This window comes from Mytilus trossulus, chromosome 6, assembly GCF_036588685.1.
Source record: "Mytilus trossulus isolate FHL-02 chromosome 6, PNRI_Mtr1.1.1.hap1, whole genome shotgun sequence".
Taxonomy (NCBI): Eukaryota; Metazoa; Mollusca; class Bivalvia; order Mytilida; family Mytilidae; genus Mytilus; species Mytilus trossulus.
The window spans coordinates 31,191,235-31,218,814 of NC_086378.1; the positions used below are offsets into that span (position 1 = coordinate 31,191,235).

General features: G+C 31.9%; 2 protein-coding genes across 3 annotated transcripts; one reads left to right on the top strand and one right to left on the bottom strand.

Annotated features, from left to right (window-relative positions):
- Nucleotides 1–5,094: 5,094 nt before the first annotated feature.
- Nucleotides 5,095–13,426, bottom strand: LOC134721109 (deubiquitinase OTUD6B-like). The gene is made up of 4 exons (XM_063583855.1): nucleotides 13,318–13,426; nucleotides 9,826–10,057; nucleotides 8,702–9,062; nucleotides 5,095–6,030 (listed from the first exon to the last, which is right to left on the bottom strand). Exons 2-4 carry the CDS (start codon nucleotides 10,042–10,044, stop codon nucleotides 5,720–5,722), a joined length of 891 nt encoding a protein of 296 aa, XP_063439925.1. The 5' UTR covers nucleotides 10,045–10,057; nucleotides 13,318–13,426; the 3' UTR covers nucleotides 5,095–5,719.
- On the top strand, nucleotides 13,407–27,261 carry LOC134721110 (transmembrane protein 192-like). 2 transcript variants are annotated; one of them, XM_063583856.1, is made up of 7 exons: nucleotides 13,407–13,588; nucleotides 16,548–16,694; nucleotides 19,073–19,343; nucleotides 20,402–20,530; nucleotides 21,243–21,348; nucleotides 22,774–22,800; nucleotides 27,018–27,261. In XM_063583856.1, the coding sequence occupies exons 1-7, from the start codon at nucleotides 13,553–13,555 to the stop codon at nucleotides 27,160–27,162; spliced, it is 861 nt and encodes a 286-aa protein (XP_063439926.1). In that variant the 5' UTR covers nucleotides 13,407–13,552; the 3' UTR covers nucleotides 27,163–27,261. The 2 variants fall into 2 exon arrangements, with proteins under 2 accessions (XP_063439926.1, XP_063439927.1); XM_063583857.1 differs by lacking the exon at nucleotides 22,774–22,800.
- Nucleotides 27,262–27,580: the final 319 nt, after the last annotated feature.

Below are 27,580 nucleotides of genomic sequence, written 5' to 3' on the forward strand. Positions count from 1 at the left end.
AAGTATTCTTGCTTACCATGACAAAACTTGACTTTGGCCAATTAATCATGCCCACAATCATTTTTTATGTTCCATGGACCATCAACTTTGGGTCAAAACTGTCATGAGATCTATACACTTACACACAAGTTATGGTCCGAAAGCTACAAAATTGTTTGGTTTTGGATGCTGATTGGTTTTATAATAAAAACCCAAAATCAACCCCAACCTTCCTTATGTGGAATTGGTAAAATATCTTAGAGATCCATACTAAAATTATTGTCCAGAAACAAAATGTTTCTTCAGATGCCTAGATGATAGAATTATATGAACACAATTTTTTTGTGGTAGTATAAAAAACTCACACCATTTATAAGTAAAATACAGAACAAGAGTGCACACGCTGAAATGTCTCGCCTTCTTTACTAGTAATTGATATTATGTTGATAGTCCTAAATATAAAGCTTTATTACAACTCACATAAACTCAACATTAACCAAGAAAACAAAACATTGATCATTGAACCATGAAAATGAGGTAAGGTCAGACATGTACAGCTAACAATTCTTCTATACAACTATTATTGTTGACCTATTGCTTATAAATTAAGAAAACAGACCAAAACACAAATACTTAACTCTTAGCAATGAACAATGAAAATGAGGTCAAGGTCAAATAAAACCTGCGCGACTGACATATGGATCATAAAATATTTCCATACACCAAATATAGTTGACCTTTTTGCATATAGAATTAGAAAAAAAGACCAAAAACTCAAAAACTTTGACCACTGAACCATGAAAATGAGGTCAAGGTAAGACAACAACTTCCAACTAGACATGTACACTTACAATCATTCCATACACCAAAATATAGTAGACCTATTACATATAGTATTAGAAAAAAAGATCAAAACACAAAAACTTAAATATAACGGTTATATATTATAACCACTGAACCATGAAAATGAGGTCAAGGTCAGACGACACCTGCCAGTTGGACATGTGCACCTCACAGTCCTTTCATACACCGAATATACTAGACCTAATGCTTATAGTATCTGAGATATGGACTTGACCAACAAAACTTAACCTTGTTCACTGATCCATAAAATGAGGTAGAGGTCAAATGAAAACTGTCTGACGGACATGAGGACCTTGCAAGGAACGCACATACCAAATAGAGTTATCCTATTACTTATAATAAGAGAAAATTTAACATTACCAAAAATGTCAACTTTTTTTCAAGTAGTCACTGAACCATGAAAATGAGGTCAAGGACATTGGACATGTGACTGACAGAAAGTTTGTAACATGAGGCATCTATATACAAAGTATGAAGCTAACGCCGCCGTTGCCAGATCACTTTACCTATGTCGAGCTTTCTGCAACAAAAGTTGCAGGCTCGACAAAAATGAAAATAAATATTTCCAAATTTCTCTTTGGATTCAGTATGTTGGTCATTATCAAGCATCTGTCACAATTTCAAAATCAAAGTGCTGTCAGGGCTGAAGGCAGTTACCTAAAAACCAAAGCAAACGTTATCATGACTGACTTTGTGCTTTATAAAGAATATTTCAATAAAAAATTGTATAAGAAGTCTGCATGTTGAGCTATATTTACGAATGATGTCCATATACAGATGATAAAATTTAGTCTAATAACTCTAGAACAATAATAGTCACACCGTTAAATTTTTTAAATGATCTAGTAATATGCATTGAGTACAACTTTCATAACATTTGGTTAACAGAGGCAGATTTAGGGGGGGGGGGCGGTCCCCCCCCTTTTTGGAAAAAATATGGTTGCTTATATAGGGAATCACTGAAGCGTGACTGGAGCGGGCCCCCTCTTAGGTCAGTAAGTGGGCTCCCACTTATGAAAATTCCTGGATCCGCCACTGGTTAAGGCAGATTAAGATAACAGATTGGAAATGAAAAATTCAGGAAGTTTTCCATTTATAAAAGGGTATTACTCTAAAACGGTAAAAGTGATGCCATCAAAATTCAAACTTGATCTATGTTTTGTGGTAATAAGCATTTTTTTTATCAGTTTCAAAACATTTAATTGAGGCAAACTATAGTCATCGAACAGAAGCCAATATAAGATCACACATATGAACAAATGTACAACATGGGTAAAATTTAATGCACCTCTGCTACTGTGTGGGCATACAAATATAAGAAACCAGCATTCTGTGAGTATTGCATGGCAATACCTAGTCTCCTACTGGTTAAAAATTTATTGTAATGGAACGAAATTCTAACTTGATCTATAAGTTGTCATGGTATAAAAACTACATAAAATAACAAACAAACCTATCACTAAAATTCTTCAAACAATTTACTAAAGAAAGGGCAAAACTCCAGAATGTCATTTATCTTAATACATTGTCTTTTAAAATATGAGTTATTTCCTCTAAACAGAAATCTAGTCAATACAATAAGTTTTTAATCAAAAATTTAATTCTAGGAAAAAGGGCTTTAACTGAACAATTAGAAAAGCTAAAATCCTGAAAATCGAATTTGACCTGTAACTTGTCATGTCAGATAAAACATTATATCAAATATCAAATCCATATCTTCAAGCATATGGGAAAAAAAGTCTGGAAAACTGATTTGCGGTACAGACAGACAGACAGAGTGCAAATCTAAAGTCCCTTAGCATCAGGAGAGTATTGTTTTAAAACTCTCATTATTTATGGAATAAATGGTTTGATATGTTTTAATATGATACAAAAATAAATGGGGAATGTGTCCACTTATAGCTTGCTGTTCAGTGTGAGACTAGCCTCCCTGTTGAAGACCGTACCTTGACCTTTAATGATTTATTTTTATAAATTGTGACTTGGATGGAGAGTTGTCTCATTGGCACTCATACGACATCTTCCTACATCTATTACAATATTTGAATTCAGATGAACAAATCTTCAACCAAACCATTTATGATAACAGGTTGACAATACACAGAAGAATATTGAAAGGGAAAATGTGATGTAACTCGTAGCTTCTGATAAGTCAAATAGTTATGTCAGGTGCCTTTGAATTATACAGGTCTCACTGTATTCCAGGAATTACCTCCATAAAAATAACAAAGTCTAGTGAAAATTAAAGTTTAATAAATATCCTGTTAATTGTTTAGTGATATTTTGAAATTTGCTTTTAATTGTATCTAGATAACTTTAAAATGCAACATCAATTATAACAAGGTTTCAACAAGACATATATATATATATATTTTTTTATTTTTTTTTTAAACGTAATAAATATCTTTATTTCAAATTTGCTGTTACAATTAACCAAGTTTACAGCTTGTAACTTAGTATCCCTCATGTTAGTTTACCTAATAGTTTAAGGAAACACTATTTGGTAAGATATAACTTATTCATAACAAGGCCGTAGCGCATGTTCATTTAAAGTGAGGCAATTTTAAGCCTTTTTTAGGGGGGTATTGTGGCTGAAACGGGAGAAGCTAGCTTATTTCAGCATTACTATTTATGATAAAAATCAAAAACAAAAATAACAAAAATGCGTTATTTTTATTAGCTACCCTATAAGTTAATATTAAAATTAATCTCTGTTGGTCACGTTCTTATGTATATTCATGTATTTATATTTATTTCCAGTAGCAAGTTATAAGCTTCTAGAAGACGAGAACATGTTATAAGCATTCTAATGTCACACACAAGTGATCACAAGTTGTCTGTAAACATTCCGCTGTCAACCTACCTGGACACATTATTCTACCAATTTTTAAGTCATTGGTTTGACCTACGGGGGTTCGAACCCACGACCTACCGCACTAGAACCCTAGAATAAACGGAACACGCTAGCATACAACCAGACAATGCTGATCATAATCAGAAAAAGAAACACGAAAAAAATATTTTCAAACAATAGCAAAAATATATTTCATACTTTTATTAAAGATAAATAAAAATCATGAATTGCCTTATACATCAAAGACTTACATAGAAAAGGCGCTTCATGGTTTTGTTTAATTTAATTATTAATAATTATTATTTCTCATTCAATGAATTATTTTATTGATTAGCATTTGTTGTTCAGTGAGTTGATATTGTAAACATTGGTATACCTACATGTATAGCGTTATCGATTCAAACATAAACCAAGGAAGATAAGCCAGCATACTAATAGGGGGTGTTTTTACTTATGAGTTACCTTTTTCATCTTTTTTTCTTCTTTTAAGAACCCTTCTTCTACCAGTTTTGTAACGACATTAAGATTTGTTTCAATTTTTTTATTTTGATTTGTGTTCTGAATACTTATTTTTTTACCATCACCGCTATGGTAAAAGCTGTAATCGCTGCTGCAGATTGGAAACACTTGTATGTAGTGTGCCGGTAGATAATTTGAAACTCGAAACTCGCATTTTGGTAATGTAGAATACATAATTTTAAAAAAAAGACATTTCGAAAGTTTGTTCGTCGTTTCAAAAGTGAGGCATTTGCCTCATTTGCCTCCATTACGCTACGGCCCTGCATAATATTAGTATCTATAGTATAATTGATTTCACAAATATATTAAATAAATATTGTGAATACACATACAGATCTTTGTTAAAAATTTCTTGTCTCTTTTTTTTTTTTATATCTTAAATTTTCCGGAATTATTTCCGTTATCGATTTTATCGAATGATCCGTGTTCCATTGAAAGAAATTTGGCTTAGTTTAGTTGGGCAAGCATGTGCGTTATCGCATTACCGAGTGTGTCTAATATTCTTTTATATATATATATACTAAGTATGACAACTGTAGAAAATACAACATTGTACAATACATTTTATATACTAAAATTAGCACACAAAAATCACAATTATACTGTTGAAATATTTTACTCATCAATTTTACTTTTTCAGCTTTACCATACATGTACACTCAATATTTTTTATAAATGTTTTGTATAGTGAGACCTGCAGTAAATACTTTCATGTCTTTCCCATTTATATAAACTTGATTTAATTGATTAGATATATAGATTTGTACTCAGTTATGTAGAAAAAAATGCATCCCAAGTCAGGAGCCTGTAAATTCAGTGGTTGTCTTTTGTTCATTTTTTTTACATAAATAACGTCGTTAGTTTTCTTGTTTGAATTGTCTTATTGGGGCCTTTTATAGCTGACTATGCGGTATGGGCTTTGCTCATTGTTAAGGCCGTACAGTGACCTATAGTTGTTAATGTCTGTGTCATTTTGGTCTTTTGTGGATAGTTGTCTCATTGGCAATTATACCACATCTTCTTTTTCATATCATATTTTTTATATCAAGTTTCACACCAGTAAACAAATTTTACTCTGAAACTACCATCATTTTTAGCTAAACAGATTTTAATTAAAACACTGATTTCAATGACTGTTTCAGTCTTTCAATCTATTTTCAGACTTATCCACTGTCATTAATTCAGTACTATTCAGACTGTTAGCGATCAGTCAAGTAAGATAGGTGAAGCATACATGCATGGAAAGTAGCAATTATTTTCCTGTACAGAGAAGAACAAACTGGATTGTTTGACAAAAAATATCTAAAAAGTATAAGTACTCAATTTACTACAATAAAATATCTGAAAAAATAACAACCTTACAAGATTTAACATTTTTTGTTCATTGTGTCAGTTTTTTTCAGATGATGCTTAGACCAAAATGACTGTTAAAGGCAAACATTCATTTTTGAATGGCTTTCTGTTATTCTGAATAATATTTAAAATACCTAAATAAAATAATTATCATGAAAATGCCTCTTCTTCAGGTACATAAGTTTCAACTGAATTATAATGTTCACCTAGTCCAAATGCATGTCTATGATAGCAAACTGTTAATGAATCTGCACCATATTCTTCTCCTATTTTGATTTGTGGGCCTTCACCTTGAATTATTTCTATAGGATGGTGTAATGCACTTGACATAGCCTTGACCTCTAATTGACCTCCCCATTCAGCTGTCTCAGCAGTTTTTTGTAGAAATGTTTCAAAGTCTTCCTCATTGTAAGAATCACCATTGTCCTTGGTAAGAAATGGTAGGAATTCATCTGGATTCTCTGTAATAAAGAAAACATCTTAATCTTTTAATATTAACATCATCCATTTATTTTTTCATTAAAAAACATACTAAAACTGTCCTCCAACTACAAGATATATCAAATTAGTCAATAAGGACAATAAGGTTAAAGTAATGACCAATATACAAGATATGTATAACAATTTAATTATATATTGTAAATTCAGAAATTATTGCACGGTTTTTATTATTGCCAAAAATGCGACAGAGTTGCAAACGCAATAATTTGAACCCGCATTTTGAACTATTTTATATGAATTAACCAGGATTTTTCTCAAAATCTTAAAAATTAAAATTGCAATTAAGTCTGAAATGACAAAACCATAAAAATAAATGCACGCAATTATTTCTAAATTTACAGTACATTTGTACTGCACAACTGTATAGAAGGTCATATACAAAATGTAACAACAAGTATAGTAAAACAATTAATTTTAGCAGATTCATGCTTTTCGTATAAATACTTTTTGGTTTCAATAAATGCAAAAAAAATCTATTGAAATTGTATACATTAACAGAACATGTCTGCATTTATGTATCATTATGTATCAACTTTTGAGTTATGTACTGTAAAAATCATAAATTGCCTTGCATTTCTACCTTTAAATGGGTCCAAACATCTGTTAGATTTTTTTGTGGGACCCCAGAGTATTTTCTTGAAATGTACCTAGAACAGGGTATTTTTTTACCTTGGAATTATTTTTAATTATGAAATTTGTATAATTTCTTGTTCTTGAAATTTTTGAGAAATTCCATGTTTATTCTGTCCTTTAATGTTCTGTGCTGCCCACAACACTTTCTATTACAAAGAAGATAGTACATTTTCAATACAATGTACTGTGCTGGGCATAAAACTTTCTATTACAAAGAAGATAGTAATTTTTCAATAGAATGTAGTGTGCTGGGCATAACACTTTCCATTACAAAGAAGATAGTACATTTTCAATAGAATGTACTGCGCTGCGCATAACACTTTCTATTACAAAGAAGATAGTACATTTTCAAAAGAATGTACTATGCTGGGCATAACACTTTCTATTACAAAGAAGATAGTACATTTTCAAAAGAATGTACTATGCTGGGCATAACACTTTCTATTACAAAGAAGATAGTAGTAAGTACATTTTCAAAAGAATGTACTGTGCTGGGCATAACACTTTCTATTACAAAGAAGATAATACATTTTCAATACAATGTACTGTGCTGGGCATAAAACTTTCTATTACAAAGAAGATAGTAAATTTTCAATAGAATGTAGTGTGCTGGGCATAACACTTTCTATTACAAAGAAGATAGTACATTTTCAACAGAAGATACTATGCTGGGCATAACACTTTCTATTACAAAGAAGATAGTACATTTTCAATAGAATGTACTGTGCTGGGCATAACACTTTCTATTACAAAGAAGATAGTACATTTTCAATAGAATGTACTGTGCTGGGCATAAGACTTTCTATTACAAAGAAGATAGTGCATTTTCAATAGAATGTACTGTGCTGGGCATAAGACTTTCTATTACAAAGAAGATAGTACATTTTCAATATAACATACTGTGCTGGGCATAACACTTTCTATTACAAAGAAGATAGTACATTTTCAATAGAATGTACTGTGCTGGGCATAAGACTTTCTATTACAAAGAAGATAGTGCATTTTCAATAGAATGTACTGTGCTGGGCATAAGACTTTCTATTACAAAGAAGATAGTACATTTTCAATAGAATGTACTGTGCTGGGCATAAGACTTTCTATTACAAAGAAGATAGTGCATTTTCAATAGAATGTACTGTGCTGGGCATAACACTTTCTATTACAAAGAAGATAGTACATTTTCAATATAACATACTGTGCTGGGCATAAGACTTTCTATTACAAAGAAGATAGTACATTTTCAATAGAATGTACTGTGCTGGGCATAAGACTTTCTATTACAAAGAAGATAGTGCATTTTCAATAGAATGTACTGTGCTGGGCATAAGACTTTCTATTACAAAGAAGATAGTGCATTTTCAATAGAATGTACTGTGCTGGGCATAACACTTTCTATTACAAAGAAGATCGTACATTTTCAATAGAATGTACTGTGCTGGGCATAAGACTTTCTATTACAAAGAAGATAGTGCATTTTCAATAGAATATACTGAGCTGCGCATAACACTTTCTATTACAAAGAAGATAGTACATTTTCAATAGAATGTACTGTGCTGGGCATAACACTTTCTATTACAAAGAAGATCGTACATTTTCAATAGAATGTACTGTGCTGGGCATAAGACTTTCTATTACAAAGAAGATAGTGCATTTTCAATAGAATGTACTGTGCTGGGCATAACACTTTCTATTACAAAGAAGATAGTACATTTTCAATAGAATATACTGAGCTGCGCATAACAATATCTATTACAAAGAAGATAGAACATTTTGTATGGAAAGTGCTTTTCCCGCTCAGAACATTATACCAAATAAACATGGATTTATTAAAAATCTCAAGCACAAGAAATTATGCAAATAAAAATAATTCCATGTTCCAATAAAAGCCTGTTCTAGAGTATCTTGATGCATTATAACAGTGTTAACATTATACATGTTATAACTACATTTTATATATACAATGTCTTTTGTTAATGTTGTGTGGAAATTAATAAATACCTCTCATATACTGTGCAGTCTTCCTTCTAAGTGTATCATATGTTTCATTTGGAACTTGGTGACTAATAGCAGTATACAAACAATTTCCATCAGATGGTATCTCAAAGATTTGCAAATTTTTAATTTTTAATATAGATTTGATTTTTTCAAATTCTATATGTCTTGCACCAGTTAAATTTATCAGTTCCTGTTCTTTAATTCTTTCCTCTCTCTCCTTATTTTTTGTTGCTTGTTTCTCCCTTCTTTTCATAGCTTTTGATACTTTCTTTTCTTTCGAGTCCTCTCTGGTTTCTACATCACCACCAGCAGCTTCAGTGTCAACAGTATCATTTGTTTTCAGAGAACTGAGTCTTTCTGTTACCTTGAAAACATGCATTCAATCATGGTTGAATATATATAACAGTAAATATCAATGAGGATGATAACATACAAATTATTTCTCTATAACTATGATGGGTACAAATTTCAACAAAAATAAAATGTTTTGTATGTCAGAAAGTCAAAAGTCTGCTGAATCTACTTTGGAACTTGCTTTGGATATATCTGCCAGGGGAAATGAATAACAGGGGCCTAGTAGCCAATGCTACTGAAATATAGGCTGGGCCCCTAAAACTTTTATGAAAAAAACCATAGTGCTTATCTATATTTTTATATTGTAACAGCCTAAAATCTAGTTGAAACATGTTAGTCTTATTTCCTGTCTGCATGAATAACGTAAGCTTGGATTTTGAAATTAATAATTACAATATTGTATTCAGTATAATAGCATAAAATTAAGTAAAGGTATAAAAAAAAAGGTTTAAAAAGAATTTATCAAACCCTTTGAGTGTGATGTACTGCCTTTCATGGTCCTCATGGTAGTTTGACATGTTAATTCGAAACTGTTGAATGAGATTACAACCAATGAAATAAAGAGTGTCAATTGAATATAATAACTACTCCAGTTACATGTATATTCAGTTGCCATATTCAATTATCCTATACTAGCATAAAGCTATTATTAAATTCATCTTCCGGTCCATTAAAAATAAGATATGAATAAACTTTCAATGTTAAAACAACCAGCAAAATGCCAAAAAGAAGATATTTGATTGAATTGATTCGTTCTTAAATTAATTTGTCACCTCTTGGGTTGTTTTGTCTTTGAATTCTTTGAGTTCAGTTACATGTTTATCTGTAAGTTCACTTTCTAACTTTGTTATCTGTTCTGTGATCTCTTTTTTCTTCTTTTTATCTCCCTTTGACACACTATGTTTTAACTGTTGTATTTTAGCCTGCAATTCCTTCTTTTCTTTTTTGTGTCTTTTTACCACTGATTCCTCATCATTTTCATAGTCACTCATTTTCTTTCCCAGCCTGAAATGTATTATACTATAAAATAAGGTAAATTTACCAGTGTCAGAGAACAGACTTAATATGGGCAAACACATCCAGGATAAGAGGATATAGACTGAGTGCAAACTTGTCATTATGGCAAATGTACCCCATATATCCAACATACACAATTATAACAATTAAGAACTGGCCCATATTATACATGTATAACGTAACGGTACCCAAATTGCACCTATTTTGACAGTTTTTTCACCAACGTTTTTTTATGATCAAGAATTAAATGTCCTTAATCATGTTAATGTATTTATTTTGTAGCCCTATCCTTCTTTATTGTATAGGTACACCAATTTAATTTTTAATCCATATTGAGTCATAAAAAAATGAGTTTGAATCAACCTCCAAACCATCCATGATTCTGTAATGAGGAGTACCCAAATTGCATCCATGCTTAAATTCACATCGTCAAAAGTCTAATAACCGAGCTTTTGTTTAATTTCTTCAAATATTTTGAACAATTGGATATTAGTCCATGCTTACTCTTCATATTTTACGAAATTGATGCTTATAATATATTGTATTTGCTAATTTAAAAAATATGACCTTTTGATGACGTCGCATGATGACATTTTCGTACATTTTGCGCTTTCAGTAAACAGTCCATCTGTTGATAAATACTGTGAACGTTTTGTGTATATCTAAATGTGTTTACCTATGTTGAAAGACGTGTGTAGTATCAGATCATAAAAATACAAATTGTTTAGTCTCTAGGAAATCTTGCAAGATTTCCGTTGCTATTTTTTCTAAATAGTTGCAATTTGGGTACTCGGTGCAATTTGGGTACCCTTACGTTATACATACAACAGTCTATTATTTAAACTTGGAATTATTTTTAATTATGGAATTTGCATAATTTCTAGTGCTTGAAATTATCGATAAATTCCATGTTTATTCTATACTTTAATGTTCTGTGCTGTGCGCAACACTTTTTGTTACACAAAAGATTGATTGATTGATTGTTGGTTGCTTTACACAAAAGATAGTACATTTTCAATAGAATGTACTGTGCCACGCACAACTCTATCTATACAAAATACTTTGTATGGAAATTTATATGAACCGCTCCAAACATTATATATAATATCAAATCAACATGGAATTTAAAAAAAAAATTAAGCACAAGAAATTAGACAAATTCCATGATCATGATAATTAAAGATAATTCCAAGTTCAAATAATAGATTGTTATACCCTTTATTTTCACAAATTCACTGTCATGACCATGATGACTGTATTTTCACAAACTTTCAACAACCTGCAAATTAAACAACAAATGAAACTTCAATTTCAAACTCACTTGACCTGTATGAATTTAAAAAGATTAACAGAGGTCATCCTTGAAAACTAAAAAACAAGAAGTGTCATTGGCCACAACAATCTCCTTTTCATGTAAAGCATCCATTCATCATCATGTAATCAGTAGGGCAGATGGACAGGCCAAAATTTAGGTTCTGTTTAGACCCCTACTGACCCCTATTGAAGAAGTCTGTCTGTCTCTCTGTCTATTTGTCAGTCTGGCAAATCAGTTTAAATCAGTTTTTCACTTTATTTCCTCATGCTTGAAGATATAAATTTTAGGTTTATTCCCACTTTCATTGTCAGCCCTTATAAATACAAGTAATTTCTGGCTTCATATCATTAATATGGACAGCAAGAGTATGGTAAAGAGAGCATACAATGAAAATTTAAACTTCCTAATGGTTTTTGTAGTAAATTAAAAGTGTTTTAGGTAAACTTGGTTTTCAGCATGTCTGGAAAAATCAAAATACTATGTCAAAGAAAAAAATCCTTTTTTCATTTTAAAAGAAATTAGAAGAGGAATTCATAAAATACTAGAAACAAGCTCTTTTTTCTTTACTTTAATAATGATAATAGTCATGGTAATAAGCTAAGAACATATATCGCAAAGTTAAAAATAATTTTGAATTAGAAAAATATCTTTTACTGGCATGACAGGACCTCAATGAAAGTGTTATTTCTAAAATGGTAATAATCAGAATTAGTAATAGTAAATTTAGTAACTAATAAAAGTCAAATGAAAGTTGGTAGATATACTAGAACACCTTAGGAACAGAGAATATGTCCAATTTGCAAGGATGGAATTGAAGATGAGTTCCATTTTCTCATTCAATGTAAAGCATTAGAACTTAATAGAAATGTACTCAATTTAGTCTCTTTTGTAATTTAAGTGAAATCTTTTGTTTATATGTGTGAACAACATAAGTTTAGTTTCATTTTGAAAATAATGATACAGACATTTAATAATACTGTAAGTGTACAAAAAAATGTAGCTGGAATAAGCAATATGTATGATTTGAACATTCATTTAAAGCAAAAATAATGTTGCTAAGAGCTTTTATAGTATTAAAGCTGAATGTAATAGCTTGAATTAATAATATATTGTATGACTTACACCTTCATACAATGTAAATATAAAATGTGTATCTCTTAACATTGAGAAAATATGTTTTTTTGGGTTTTTTTTGTGTTTTTTTTGTATTTGTAAATGTCGGCTGGTATCATTTTGGTATAGGAATTTACACCAATAAATTATTTGATTTGATTTATAAATTTTATATTTGGTGTATTACATGTATTTTATCAAAGATCACGCTAGAATTTAGTCCAAATAATTATGACGTTTTGAAAGGCTATTTTATTTTTTTCTATGACGCCTTACTTTGAAGTAAGGGGGTCTCATTGGGGTGTTCCGATCCCGGATCCCGCTTACTGTTTTGTCAGATTCCCATGTTCTGCTTACACTATGTACGTAATCAATTTTATTTTTTTTGTCATTTCCCGGGTCCCGCAAAACCTCATTTCCCGTTTTTACGGCACAATAATTTGACTTTCACGTGTAGGCAATCCTGTGTCACGCTTAGACCCCAATGAGACCCACAAGTAAGGCGTCTATAATAGCCTTTCAAGACATCATAATTATTTGGACTTGCTAGAATTGTGTTCTATTGCTCTGAATTTGTATCCAGTAGAGGACTATGTATTGGCTAATCTGCCATGCAATACTCACAGAATGCTTATTCAATTGTAGGAGGAGTGGTAGAATGTAGGCCGAGTAAGTAGAAAGAGGGGCGAGAGTCTCCATTGTTATTTTTACAAAGGGACGAGTTGGTATGGGGCGACTGTTCTTTCAAAAGGGCTACACATATCTCTGACCTGTAGTCAAGTCTGTTTGAATGAAAACGGTTAATAAATAAAATACCTACACTGACAATAAAAAATAAGAATATGACGTAATTATCAAGATAGTTCAGGCTTTGTGAACTGACAGAAAAACTGTGCGAAATCGCAAAAGTGTGTTCCTGAGACCGGAAGTGAAATCTTTAACGATGGAGGGGAGAAATTATGGTGTAGCGATTTTTATTTTATTTTTGGATAAATATTAATGAAATATATTACTGGATTTTGCGACGTGACAGTTAAAAATTTCCTGGTTTAACGATGGTCAGCTTATCTAACGAATCGAGACACACAGGGGTATGACTTTTACTGCAGTATGAACTTTCATTCGTCAATTATGACATTTAAAAAAAAAATTGATATATAGATCTGACAGTCATGACAGTTAACTGGCATAAGCACAAGGCCAAGGAAATGTCTACATCTATATCTACATCATACGACGATCCATCAACACACTGATGAAAATACGTCGGCGCATCGCAAACAGACTCTTAATAAAATATAATATAAACCAATGAGTGCAATAATCATGATAATTCAAAAATATTTTTTTTGCAAAAAAATTTGATCTTGGACTTAGTATAATGCAGACCAAATCCCTACTTCAAAGACAACTTGGAGAGTATGAACATGATGAAGACAACACAGATCAAATTAAAGCTACTTGGACCAGTTTGTCAGTCAATTAAAGTTCCAGAATTTGAGCATTTTGAAATCTACCTTGCTGTCCACAAAAGTTTAAATGGTTGAACATTTCCTTATCGGAGTTATTGTCCTTAATTGTTGATTCTGCTTTTCTCACCACTTGGCGTCCGTCGTTGTCCGTCGTCGTCGTCAACTTTTTACATTTTGAACTTATTCTAGAGAACCACTGAATGGAATAAAACCAAACATGGCATGAATGTTCCTTATGAGGTGCTGACCAAGTGTTGTTACTTTGTAGCCGATCCAACATCAAAGATGGCCGCCAGAGGGGTACTTAGTTTAACATAGGACCCTACAGGAAATGCATACAAATGACCTCTTTTAGAGAACCACTGAATGGAATGAAACAAAACATAGCATGAATGTTCCTTATGAGGTGCTGACCAATTGTTGTTTCTTTGTAGCCGATCCATCATCCAAGATGGCTGCCAGTGGGGGACTTAGTTGAACATAGGACCCTATGGGAATTATATACAAATGTCTTCTTTTAGTGAACCACTGAATGGAATGACACCAAACATGGCAAGAATGTTCCTTATGAGGTGCTGATCAAGTGTTGTTACTTTGTAGCCGATCCATCATCCCAGATAGCCGCCAGTGGGGGGACCTAGTTTAACATAGGACCCTAAGTAATAGGAAATGTATACAAAAGTCTTCTTCTAGAGAACCACTGAATTGAATGAAATCAAACATAGCCTGAATGTTTCTTTCCTTATGACATGTATGAGGTTGTGTTGTTACTTTTAGCCAAATTTTATATTTTTTTATATGATTTCAAAAACCCAAGTAGAATCAGGTGAGCGATACAGGCTCTTGAGAGCCTCTAGTTTCATTTTTGTTGATTATTTTGAAAGATTAAAAACATGTGTGTAAAAGATAAAGAAATTTTAACCAAACTGAATGTTGTGATTCACCTGTTGTCCATTTACATCAAAAACTTTTTAGAGGATTTATTAGGGCCCCGCCTTAAGGCGGGTCGCCCTATAGTGATCAGTCTGTCCGTCCGTCTGTCCGTAACACTTTCGTGTACGCTCCATATCTAGAGAACCGTTATAATTTCATACTTTATACTTTACATGTATATTAACCACCACCAGAGGATGTGTCATGATGTATGTACAACTTCCTAGGTCAAAGGTCAAGGTCAAAAACTTTGGTTTCAGTTGACAACCCTGTGTTCTTTGGTGAAGATCGTGTCCGCTCCATATCTAGGTAACCGTTATGATTTTATACTTAATACTTAACATGATTATTAACCAACACCAGAGGGTGTGTCATGATGTATGTACAACTTCCTAGGTCAAAGGTCAAGGTCAAAAACTTTGGTTTCAGTTGACAACCCCGTGTCCTGTGGTGAAGATCGTGTCCAATCCATATCTAGATAACCGTTATGATTTCAAAGTTTATACTTGACATCCATTTTAACCACCACCAGAGGGCGTGTCATGATGTATGTACAACTTCCTAGGTCAAAGGTCAACGTCAAAAAAACTTTGGTTTCAGTTGACAACCCTGTGTCCTGTTGTGAAGATTGTGTCCGCTCTATATCTTGAGAATCGTTATGATTTCAAATATTATACTTGACATCCATTTTAACCAACACCAGAGGGTGTGTCATGATGTATGTACCACTTCCTAGGTCAAAGGTCTGTCTGTCTGTTGGTCAGTCCATCACTAACAAATTTGATCCACGCTATATTTTGAGAGGACAGCTGTTATTATTTCATACTTTATACCTGACAAACATTTTCAACTTAACATATATATTAACCAACACCAGAGAATGTGTCATAATGTATGCATCCTAGGTCAAAGGTCAGTCCGTCGGTCTGTCCATCCGATCGTTGTTCTTAACAAATTGTTTCCTCTCTACCTCTCGAGAACCGTTAATATTTCATACTTTATACTAGGTGGGTCATAACATATTGAAGGCGTAATTCTAAAAATATGTGACAAATATCAATTGGGCAGCACCTTTAAACATATTGTTCAAACATCAATCCATATATCCAGAAGTCACCTAAGAGTAGTCAACAATGAGTTCACATCATGCAGTCATATCACTATAATAATTATACTATGAAAGTAAGTTGAGAATATTTATCAGTTTTAACTGAAAATCTTAGATTAAAATCACACGTGAGACTATGTAATAACTTCAAATAATGCTTCATATCAGATTATCCATACAACTTATTTAACCCACGTTATTGACAGCGGGGCCCACAGAGATGGCTCCCATCTCAATGATATCTAGTTGCCCTTACATGTAAGTGTAAAAGATCTTACAAATATCCTTATACAAGTAGAAGCATCTGCCATGTCTACTATGTCTACAATTATATAAACATAAGTTTTAACCCTAAATGAAATATAACTAAAATTGTACTGAAAGTTTTTTATTAATAATATAGCTTCATGATTGTTGATAAGAATGACCAATTAAGCATCTGACTGGTCTATGATAAAAGCAGCTATATCTGGTGGCAGAAATAATACTGTCAATGCAAATGCATGTACTTAAAAATGCAATTATTGTTTATTACAGGGCTATTTTTTCAATGAGGATGGATCAGGACAGAACAAAGATACAGAAGACTTACTGTCAGAAAGTCCTGCTTTAAGTGCAGAATTGGATCCCCCTTTTAGAAAAATTCACATAGTTTGGGCTATTGTAGTGGAAATACTACTCTTTGTAAGTTTTAACTTTAAATGTTCAGCAATTGAACAAAAGAGTTGTCCCCCATATTTTACAATGGTTCATTTCCTGATCAATACTTTTTGTATTTTGTGCAGACATGGTTTTATTGATATGGAAAATTTCTTATATCAACTTTTTAAAACTGTTGATTTATTTTCTAAACACTTAGTTTTTTCTTCCCTTTTGCTTACTTGTAGATGACCTAGTTTGTCAGCACTACTTTTTTAGCTCACCTGGCCCGAAGGGCCAAGTGAGCTTTTCTCATCACTTGGCGTCCTTCGTCCTCCGTCGTCCGTCGTCTGTCGTCGGCATGGTCAGTCGTCCATCGTGGTTAACTTTTACAAAAATCTTCTCCTCTGAAACTACTGTGCCAAATTTAACCAAACTTGGCCAAGATCATCATTGGGGTATTTAGTTTAAAAACTGTGTCTAGTGACCAAGCCAACCAACCAAGATGGCCGCCATGGCTAAAAATAGAACATAGGGGGTAAAATGCAGTTTTTGGCTTATAACTCAAAAACAAAAGCATTAAGAGCAAATTTGACAAGAATTAAAATTGTTTATCAGGTCAAGATCTATCTGCCCTGAAATTTTCATATGAATCTGACAACCCCTTGTTAGGTTGCTGCCCCTGAATTGGTAATTTTAAGGAAATTTTTACGTTTTTGGTCATTTTCTTGAATATTATTATATATAGAGATAAACTATACACACCAAAAATGTTCAAGAAAGTAAGATTTACAAGTAAGTCAACATGACCAAAATGGTCAGTTGACCCGTTTAGGAGTTATTGCCCTTTATAGTTAATTTTTAACCATTTTTTCGTAAATCTTTGTAATCTTTTACAAAAATCTTCTTCTCAGAAACTACATGGCAAAATTAAACTATACTTGGCCACGATCATCATTGGGGTATCTAGATTAAAATTGTGTATGACGACCCATCCAACCAACCAAGATGGCCGCCATGGCTAAAAATAAAACAGAGGGGTAAAATACAGTTTTTGGCTTATAACTCAAAAAACAAAGCATTTAGAGCAAATTTGACATCAGTAAAATTGTTTATCAGGTCAAAATCTATCTGCCCTAAAATTTTCAGATGAATCGGACAACCTGTTGTTAGGTTACTACCCCTGAATTGGTAATTTTAAGGAAAATTTGCCGTTTTTGGTCATTATCTTGAATATTATTAAAGATAGAGATAAACTATAAACAGTAAAAGTGTTCAGCGAAGCAAGATCTACAAATAAGTCAACGGGTCTAAAATGGTCAGTTTATATAGATTAGACCGTTGGTTTTACCGTTTGAATGGTTTTACACTAGTAATTTTGGGGCCCTTTATAGCTTGTTGTTCGGTGTGAGCCAAGGCTCCGTGTTGAAGGCCGTACTTTAACCTATAATGGTTTAATTTTTAAATTGTTATTTGGATGGAGAGTTGTCTCATTGGCACTCACACCACATCTTCCTATATCTAGTTGATCTGTTTAGGAGTAATTGCCCTTCATAGTCAATTTTTAACCATTTTTCGTAAATCTTAGTAATCTTTTACAAAAACCTTCTTCTCAGAAACTACTTGGCCAAATTAAACCAAACTTGGCCACAATCATTTTTGGGGTATCTAGATTAAAAATTGTGCCCGGTGACCCGGCCAACCAACCAAGATGGCTGCCATTGCTAAATAAAGAACAGAGGTGTAAAATGCAGTTTTTGGCTTATAACTCAAAAACCAAAGCATTTAGAGCAAATCTGACTTGGGGTGAAGTGAAATATTAGGTCAATATCTATCTGCTGCAATATTTTCACATGAATTGAAATTGTACAACTGGTTGTTAGGTTGCTGCCCCTGAATAGGTAATTTTAATGAAATTTTGCCGTTTTTCGTTATTATCTTGAATATCATTATATATAGAGATAAACTGTAAACAGCAATAATTTACAGCAAAGTAATACCTAAAAATAAATCAACATGACCAAAATATTCAATTGACCCTCTAAGGAGTTATCACCTTTATTTTTAACAATTTTCATATAATTTGTAAATTTTTGCTAACATTTTCCACTGAAAAAAACTGGGCCAATCATTAAAGATAGAGATACATTTTTGTAATTGTAAGCAGCAAGAATGTTCAGTAAAGTAAGACCTACAAACATATCACCATCACCAAAACACCATTTTGTCAGGAATCCATCTGTGTCCTTAGTTGAATATTCACATAGACCAAGGTGAGCGACACTGTAACTTGAAGTGTTTTTCTTTCTTTGGAAAATTCTAAGTTTATAGCATTTGATCCTTCATATTACAAATTATTTAAATTCTTGAACAGCCATTTTCCTCTTTTTTCTATATTTTTACTTTTTTTTCCTTTTTTTCAGACTGGTCTGGTCATAGCTACCTTTGTACTACCACATATTGAAGTCTTACAGCCTGATAGAAATACTACAAAACATGATGGAAAACATTTAGGAGCACATATTGATGAAATATCCGTAGCCTGTTATGTCCATGGAGGACTTTGGTTTGTCCTGCTTGGGTTTGATCGATATTTGAGATACCACCATTACAGACACAGAATGTGTGGATATCTGGAATTTTATAGAAGAACGAGACATTTACGTAAAATACCTTTGCTAGCAAATTCAGCAGGTGAGTGAAATTTTTTTCTTAGGATATTTTAGTGTATTTCCTAAGAGAAAAAAAATTGGTGTATGGATTCATAAATGGAAATTTAAATTGTGTACAGTGAATTCATAATTATTCCAATACAAATTTTTGTGAACTTTGTGGGGACAGGTGAACCATGAAATTAAATGTTATAAAAATTAAAAGATACTTTATATGTATATGCTTGTATGTAGATTTTGCAAAACCACGAAATCAAATGTCCATGAACATGCAAGTTTTCCTTAATCCATGAAAATAAATGAATCCACAGTATTTTTTAATATTATATTCCATAAAAATAAAAAGATGTGGTATGATTGATAATAGGACAACTATCCACCATACTTCATATTACATGGATGTTAGTGATTATAGGTCCCTGTACAGCCGTCACTAATGAGAGAAAATCCATACCATATAGTCAGCTATTAAAGGCCATGGCATGAACAAACAAGAAACTCAATTTATTAAAATCAAACATAGACCAACATGGAACAACAACAAAATGCATTTATTGGTAGGAAGCACCAAGATATCCTAGTATCCTATAAATTTCCTCCATAATGATGCCTTTTGACGCCATCCCCTTTACTCCATAATGACGCCTTTTGACGCCTGTGTAGTACCTCAGTTGAAACGCTTTTACTACAAAATGTCTGCATCAGACTTAAAAAAATTAGTATTCAATATTAAAAGGATATTCATGAGAATATCTGATTTGAATTTCATTGATGAAATATTAATTTTCACAATGCATTAAAGCCATTAATACTTTAAACCCGATGAATTTTGTTTATTAACAAAATCCTATGCAAATCAAGTATGTAAGAAAAAAAAATCCGTGGAGGAAAGGGTTAACCACAAATAGTAATTTAGTTGTCATTAATGTTTATCCTATGGGACATACATTATTACTTTGATTCTGTACATGTTTTGTACTGATGCCAGATGGAGTAACTTTGAGTCCTTTTTTTTGTCTGAGACAAAGTCAGATATTTTTAATCTATTATATTATTTTACTATTGATTGATATTTAACAGGTAATGCTGCCTTATTAGTAGTACTGAAGATTTTACAAGATTTAAATGGAAGCCACACAGATCTATATATAGAAATAGTGATTGCCTTGGAGGCTGTGCTAGCTGTGTCAGTGCTGATGATTTATCTTGGTAAATGTTATCAACAATATTCATAAACATTTAAGATTTTGTCAAAAATAATGTCTGGAAAAATCTGTTTTAAACTTGGTTTGTAAAGACAATGTGTTTTCTTATTGCAACATTATTTGATTAAGTTCTTTATCATTTTTATTATCTTTTCAAAATGTACACTAACAAAAATATATTACAAGAAAAATTCAAAGTCCATCAACAAATGTCAAATTCAAAAGCATTGAGTATGGTCCAAAATCCAACATGCCTAAATACTGACTCATTTGAATATGTACCAAACTACTAATTCAAATTTGTTATTTTAAAAGCTTGATTTGTATTTCTTATGCTTTGACCTTTTCATTACAATTTTGTCTTACATTTGTAGAAGAGTTGATAAAGATTAAGGGGAGATAATTCTTAACATGAGAATGATAATGATGAGATAATCTATGATCTTTTAATAGAAAACTGATTTGGACCCCCTCCCTATTAAAAATGACTGAATCTGCTTCTGCATCATTTATATGTGCTAGAATACAAAATATATCCAACCGATTCAGAAATTAGTAGAGACCTATTATGTACATTGTAGTTGTAATAAATGTATTTCAGTAAATATTTCATTCATTTTTTTTTTATAGTAAAAACAGTCAAGTTCAATAGTTTATTGATGTCACCAGATGTCACTTAAGATGAAATGATATTTAGTTTCATTCATTTTTTTCAGTAAAAACCGTAAAGTTTAATAGTTTATTGATGTCCCCAGATGTCGCTCAAGATGAAATGATTTCTAGTTTCATGCAGAACAGTGGTACTTCAGAGATTGGTTTTAGGTAAAGAAGTTATGACATAGTTTTACAATTAGACAATAGAACTTGATATTGATAGTCCTGGTTATAAACCACATTTCCTGAAATCCCCCCTCACTTATGGAATTTCATAAAGGTATAGGATGAATACATAGACACATCCACACGTGCATATTACCTGTTGGCAAACATTTAAAGTAAATACTTTAGAGGGTATACTATACAGTTCTAATACATGTATATATGTAGGTCCATTTCAGCACTACTGTGTATGCTGGTCCATATAGCAAGTTGCTACGAGATGCCCATGCTTGACTGGACCTACTGAAATTATTGTCTGAAGGCAGACATGTACACTATTGCAAAAATTAGACTATTTCATACTTTTTAACTTAAATATAATTACAAGTCCATATTATGTCAAATGGAAGATTAATTGATTAACTAAAATAAAAGAGATCTGTCACATGTTTTGTTGAATATTTATTTTCAAAAATTCACCACAGTAATATTTGGATGCAGTAAATTCTTTTATATATGTAATAAAGCAATTTTGCAGACGTTTTATATTCATGTCCTTTTTTCAAATTTCTTAAGTCTATGTCTTTTCTTCTATTACACACACCAGTCTCCTGTTTTATTTTCACTTCACTTTATTTATTGCTTTACTTCTGTCATCAGTCCTTACTGTACTTATGTTTGGCTTTTTGCTCTTCCCTGAAAAGGATCCACATTGTGGAAATATTTACGTATTTTGCATTTCAGAATATATATATATAATGTTTGCAAAATTTATTTGTTTTGGATGAAACCATAATTGTCTGAGCTAAATATTGATCCTTTTAGTCAAATTTCAATTTTACTATAAAAATAAACTCCCTAATTTATATTACAACTTTTGGTGAAGAATTCTCATTTTATGATTAGTGAAAAGTTAGCTAAAATTAATCCATTCCCAGCTAAGCTTACAGGGTATTTAACATGACTTTTGAAAATGCCTTTCCATCTTACAATTGACAGGAGAAATGAACGGATTGTGGTTTTGTTTTCACAACTTCTTAACAAAGAAAGAAGCATGTATATAGCTACAAAACATACTCTTTAATGCTAAGGGATGACATCAAAAGAATATAAGATAAAAAAAACTTAATTCAAATAGTTTGGGGGTGGGGGTTGAACTGCTGCAAGATGTAGATATCTGACTTTGATTTTTACATATATCTATATGGGTCAATCAATTTTTCCTAAAATAAGTTAAGAGGGGGGAAAGGGGGGGGGGGGGGGGGGGTTGTTGGCAGTGAAAAAACTATGTGAATTTTTACCCAATAACAGAATGGTAATGTTGAAGCCCTCACAATTCTAAAATAAACCATAAGTTCATACAAGTTAGGCTTAAATTTTGTACATATATTCACTTGTTGTAATTTCTGCATTGTGTATGGTTTGCAGTTTTGGATGTAATGATATTGGATTTAAGTGAGTTGTTTATTTAGTTTGTTTTAGTTTTTGCATGAGTTATAGACATATGTTAACATTGCCTAGCACTAATGTAGTAGCAACACATGGGTGTGACATTTTTATTTAATTTTGTGGGTTTGATGTGTATTATTTGTAATCATCATAAATAACCATAGTTTTTCCTCACTCATATTGTGAAAGTCAGATTTATAACTAATCTAGAACTATATACCTTTTAATTTCTGTATAGAATTATTTTCGTTAAGTTTGGTTAGATCCTTGGTTTACAAATATTTTTTTTTAACTTTTTTTTTAACTGTCTAATTTGTGTACATGTATGTCAGTGATTATATCCCTGAAATGAAGCAGCAAAACAGCTGCCACTAATTGGTTTTTTTTTACACTGAATAAAACCATTTTCAGGATTGAACTGCAATGTTAGGGATAGTACATTTATCAGATTATATATAGAGATATATTTAGAGATATAAAATTTTATTTCAAATTAGTGCTGAAAATCAAAATGAGAAAATGACTTTCAGAATCAAAAACTATCCCTGTTTATGACTTGAGCTTCTATTCACTGAAATTAAACTGATTAAAGTAAAAGTCCCTTTATTTTTATTTTGACAAGTATCATTAATAAGATATAGTCAATTTTTTATATGCCTCATGATAACTTCATATCCAGGAATTGAAATAAGCAAGGGCCCACTTACCAATGGCTACTAAAATTGCAGCTTTTATGAAACTATATAGATTGGCTACTAAAATTAATGTTGTGGGCTTTCGTGCCAAAATGTTAACTCCAATCCCTGATTCTGGAAGGCCTGATTCAAATGTAGTTGTTTAAGCTTTATTTTAAGTCTTGTAATCTTAAAATCAATGTCCTACTTTTCCTTGATCCTAATCTAAATGTTTAACATGTATAAAGAAGTAACAGTTGTTGGTATATATTGTTAGATATGTAAATCTATAGCATGTTGTTGTAGGTGGCAGTATACTAATATCATTGGCAAATAACATTATTATAGCTTTTAAGACTACAATAGTATGGTTTATATAAAGATTATAACTTAATGATTAGATTTTAAAGTAATGCATCTAGACAAATTGATGATTTTCATTACCAAAGAAAATTATTGTCACCAACCTCACCAGGCTATAATCATTAACCTTTTTAATATTATTTATTAACATTTTTGAAAAAGGCAAACTTCATTTAGCAATTGAAATATTTGGTGTTGCTTATTTTTCAGAGCAAGGCAATGCACTCAGATCAATGTGCTACATTATAGTTATCATTTATTTATTATTAACAGTATTTTATTTTCTCTTATTCTTCGTCAATTTATCCCTTTCTGCACCCATTGTATAAAAAAATTAAATCAAGGTGTGGTTACAATGTAGTTTGATCTCAGTACTTCATTGGTTAAAATCCGATTATGACGTCGAATTTTCTTGCTTTCCTCTGCAGTGGTGTAGCTGGGTCATTTTTACGTGTATGCCTGAACCTTGGCAAGGGATATGAGGGGTGCCAACCGCTCAATGTTAAAGCACTTGCTGGTAGTGGGTTCGAAAGGGAAAGCTATCGAGAATGAGATACCATAATGATTCCTGTCAGTAAAAAATCATTGATAGCAACATACTTTTGAATCTAAATGGTTTGTTGTCGAGCCTGCAACTTTTGTTGCAGAAAGCTCGACATAGGGATAGTGATCCCGCGGCGGCGCTGTTAGCTCACTTCTTAAAAGCTTTATATTTTAGAAGGTAGAAGACCTGGATGCTTCATTCTTTGTATATAGATGCCTCGTGTTATGAACTTTCTGTCAGTCACATGTCCAATGTCCTTGACTTCATTTTCATGGTTCAGTGACTACTTGAAAAAAAAGTTAAGATTTTTTGTAATGTTAAATTCTCTCTTATATAAGTAGTTGGATAACTATATATGATATGTGCGTACCTTGCAAGGTCCTCTTGCCTGTCAGACAGTTTTCACTTGACCTGGACCTCATTTCATGGATCGGTGAACAAGGTTAAGTTTTCGTGGTCAAGTCCATATCTCAGATACTATAAGCAATAGGTCTAGTATATTCGGTGTATGGAAGGACTGTAAGGTGTACATGTCCAACTGGCAGGTGTCATCTGACCTTGACCTCATTTTCATGGTTCAGTGGTTATAGTTAAGTTTTTGTTTTTGGTCTGTTTTTCTTATACTATATGCAATAGGTCTACTATAATTGATGTATGGAATGATTGTAAGGTGTGCATGTCTAGCTGACAGGTGTCATCTGACCTTGACCTAATTTTCATGGTTCAGTGGTCAAAGTTAAGTTTTTGAGTTTAATTCTATTTTTCTAATACTTAATGCATTAGGTCAACTTTATTTGGTGTATGGAAATATTTTATGATCTATATGTCGGTTACACAGGTTTTATTTGACCTTGACCTCATTTTCACAGTCCATTGCTAAGTTTTAAGTGTTTTGGTCTGTTTTTCTTTATTTATAAGCAATAAGTCAACTATATTTGTTGTATTGAAGAATTGTTACATGCACATAAGCTGTACATGTCTGCTTGGCATGGTTCATCTGACCTTGACCTCATTTTCATGGTTCATTGATCAATGTTTCATTTTCTTGGTTAATGTTGAGTTTATGTGACAGTTGTAATAAAGCTTTATATTTAGGTCCAGCAAGACAGTATCAAGAATTAGTAAAGAAGGCAATTGAAGGCCGTACTTTGACCTATAATGGTTTAATTTTTAAATTGTTATTTGGATGGAGAGTTGTCTCATTGGCACTCACACCACATCTTCCTATATCTAAGACATTTCAGTGTGTGCACTCTTGTTTGTTTTGGTTAAATCTTGTAATATGTTAACTTATTCATCGTGTTAAACTGGAAGCTAGCCAGTGGTCATTGGTTTTAGAGAAAATGTCCAAACCAATATTACTTTTAAATAAGTTTATATGGTGCTGTGAGTGAGCATACAATCAACAAAATCACCTTTTAATGAACACGAAAAAATATTTCTAAGAGGTGCAATATAAAAAACTCTTGAACACCTAGGATTTCTTCCCACAAAAAGTGAATCAATTTATCGTTCTTTTAAAGGGATTTAAAAAAAATCTATTTAAAATTTTCTTTTGAAATTTTTTTTTTGATCTGGAATATTTCACGACAATCTATGAAGGTTTATAAATTGAGCATGTAAAACAATAATTGCGTAAAGAAGAGTTTGGCTATCCGGCTGTCTATCAGAAAAGAACAGAAAAATGAACGAAAAAAATGCTTTCAAAATTTTAGTTTTAGACATAAGTACCGAATAGAAAAAGCTTGTTTGGCATTTTCATAAAATTCGATGAAGGTTCGACATGTAGTTAATGTAATTGAGAAATAACAAAATGTAAGCCCAAACTGCGACCTGTTACCACTGATTAATTGCAGAATGAAATACGTTTTGTCCTTAAAATGTGGGGAAATTAAAGATATAATTGCATTTTTAGATTACTCTGAATACTATTTTGATCATAAACAGTTTCTGTCCAACTTTCGTAAAATTTCACAGAGAGTCATTCAAAAGACTTTATCCACATTTGGAACCTAAATGTTGATGCCGTTTTGTCTCACTTTTGGGACATAAATCACTGGCTAGACAAAAATGCGAACAGCATATCGAATCTGAGCAGATAGTGAATTGCTTTAAATATAAGAAAAGTACGTAGAATTCATAGAAGATTCAGACTTTTACAAAAGATTCGAACAAATTGATTGCCAAGTTTATGAGCTTCGGTCCTTGCTTGGAAGGTGGCATAATGTTAGAAAATCATTAGAGAAACAGATTCCACCATCAAATCTCGTGTAATACAATATTTATCCACTCTAGTTAGTTAAATTTTAAATATTTAAAACGCTCGGGCAAGCCTCACATTTTAAATTTCAAAATAAACCGTCTCGAGTGGATAAATATCTTATTACACTCGATGCAGTGGTAGAATCTATATTTATCAACACCTTAATGTACACATGATGGCTTCACTGTACAGTCTTCATTATGACTCTGCTGTGGCATGATTTTTTTTAGCATGAAATATAAAAATCATGAGTTCTATTTATTTTTGACTGACTTTAATAAGCCTTTCATCATCATTAAATGTGATTGGATATTTTTATTTTAAGCTGACCTGCATTAAAATCACTTATCTTATATCTTCTTTTCTTTTTGTTTTTCAGAGATGAGAATTATTCAGATCAAGTATTAGAGAAACAAGCAGATATGATACGATATCTCAAACAACACAATTCACAGCTTGGGAAACGTATTCTAGCTTTGAATGCTGAAAATAATGCATTGAGATCTCAGATCGGTCAGAGATAATGTTCAAATGTTTAATGTTACATTTATGTCCCATGACAAGCTTCATATACATCAATAAATGTCACGCCAAATTCTACAAATATGTACTCGATTAACTGTTAAAGAAATAGGGTAAATATGTGCTGAAAGAATGATGTTAAAAAGTTTCAAATGAATTTACAATTAACTTAAGCTTGACTCAAACTTGATCATTGATAGCGTATAACCATTTACATGCATTGATGTAACTTATGAATAGAAATTATTTAGATATAAGTACATCATTGATAAAAAAAAGTATTCTGTTAATTTCATTTAAGGAATGACTGTAATATTTTTTCTGTCTTTGAAGAAATAACATAAAAAATTTGGTGCACACTGAATAACGCGTGTAGCGGGATATTTAACAGTGTGCATCACATTTTTTCTGTTATTTCGA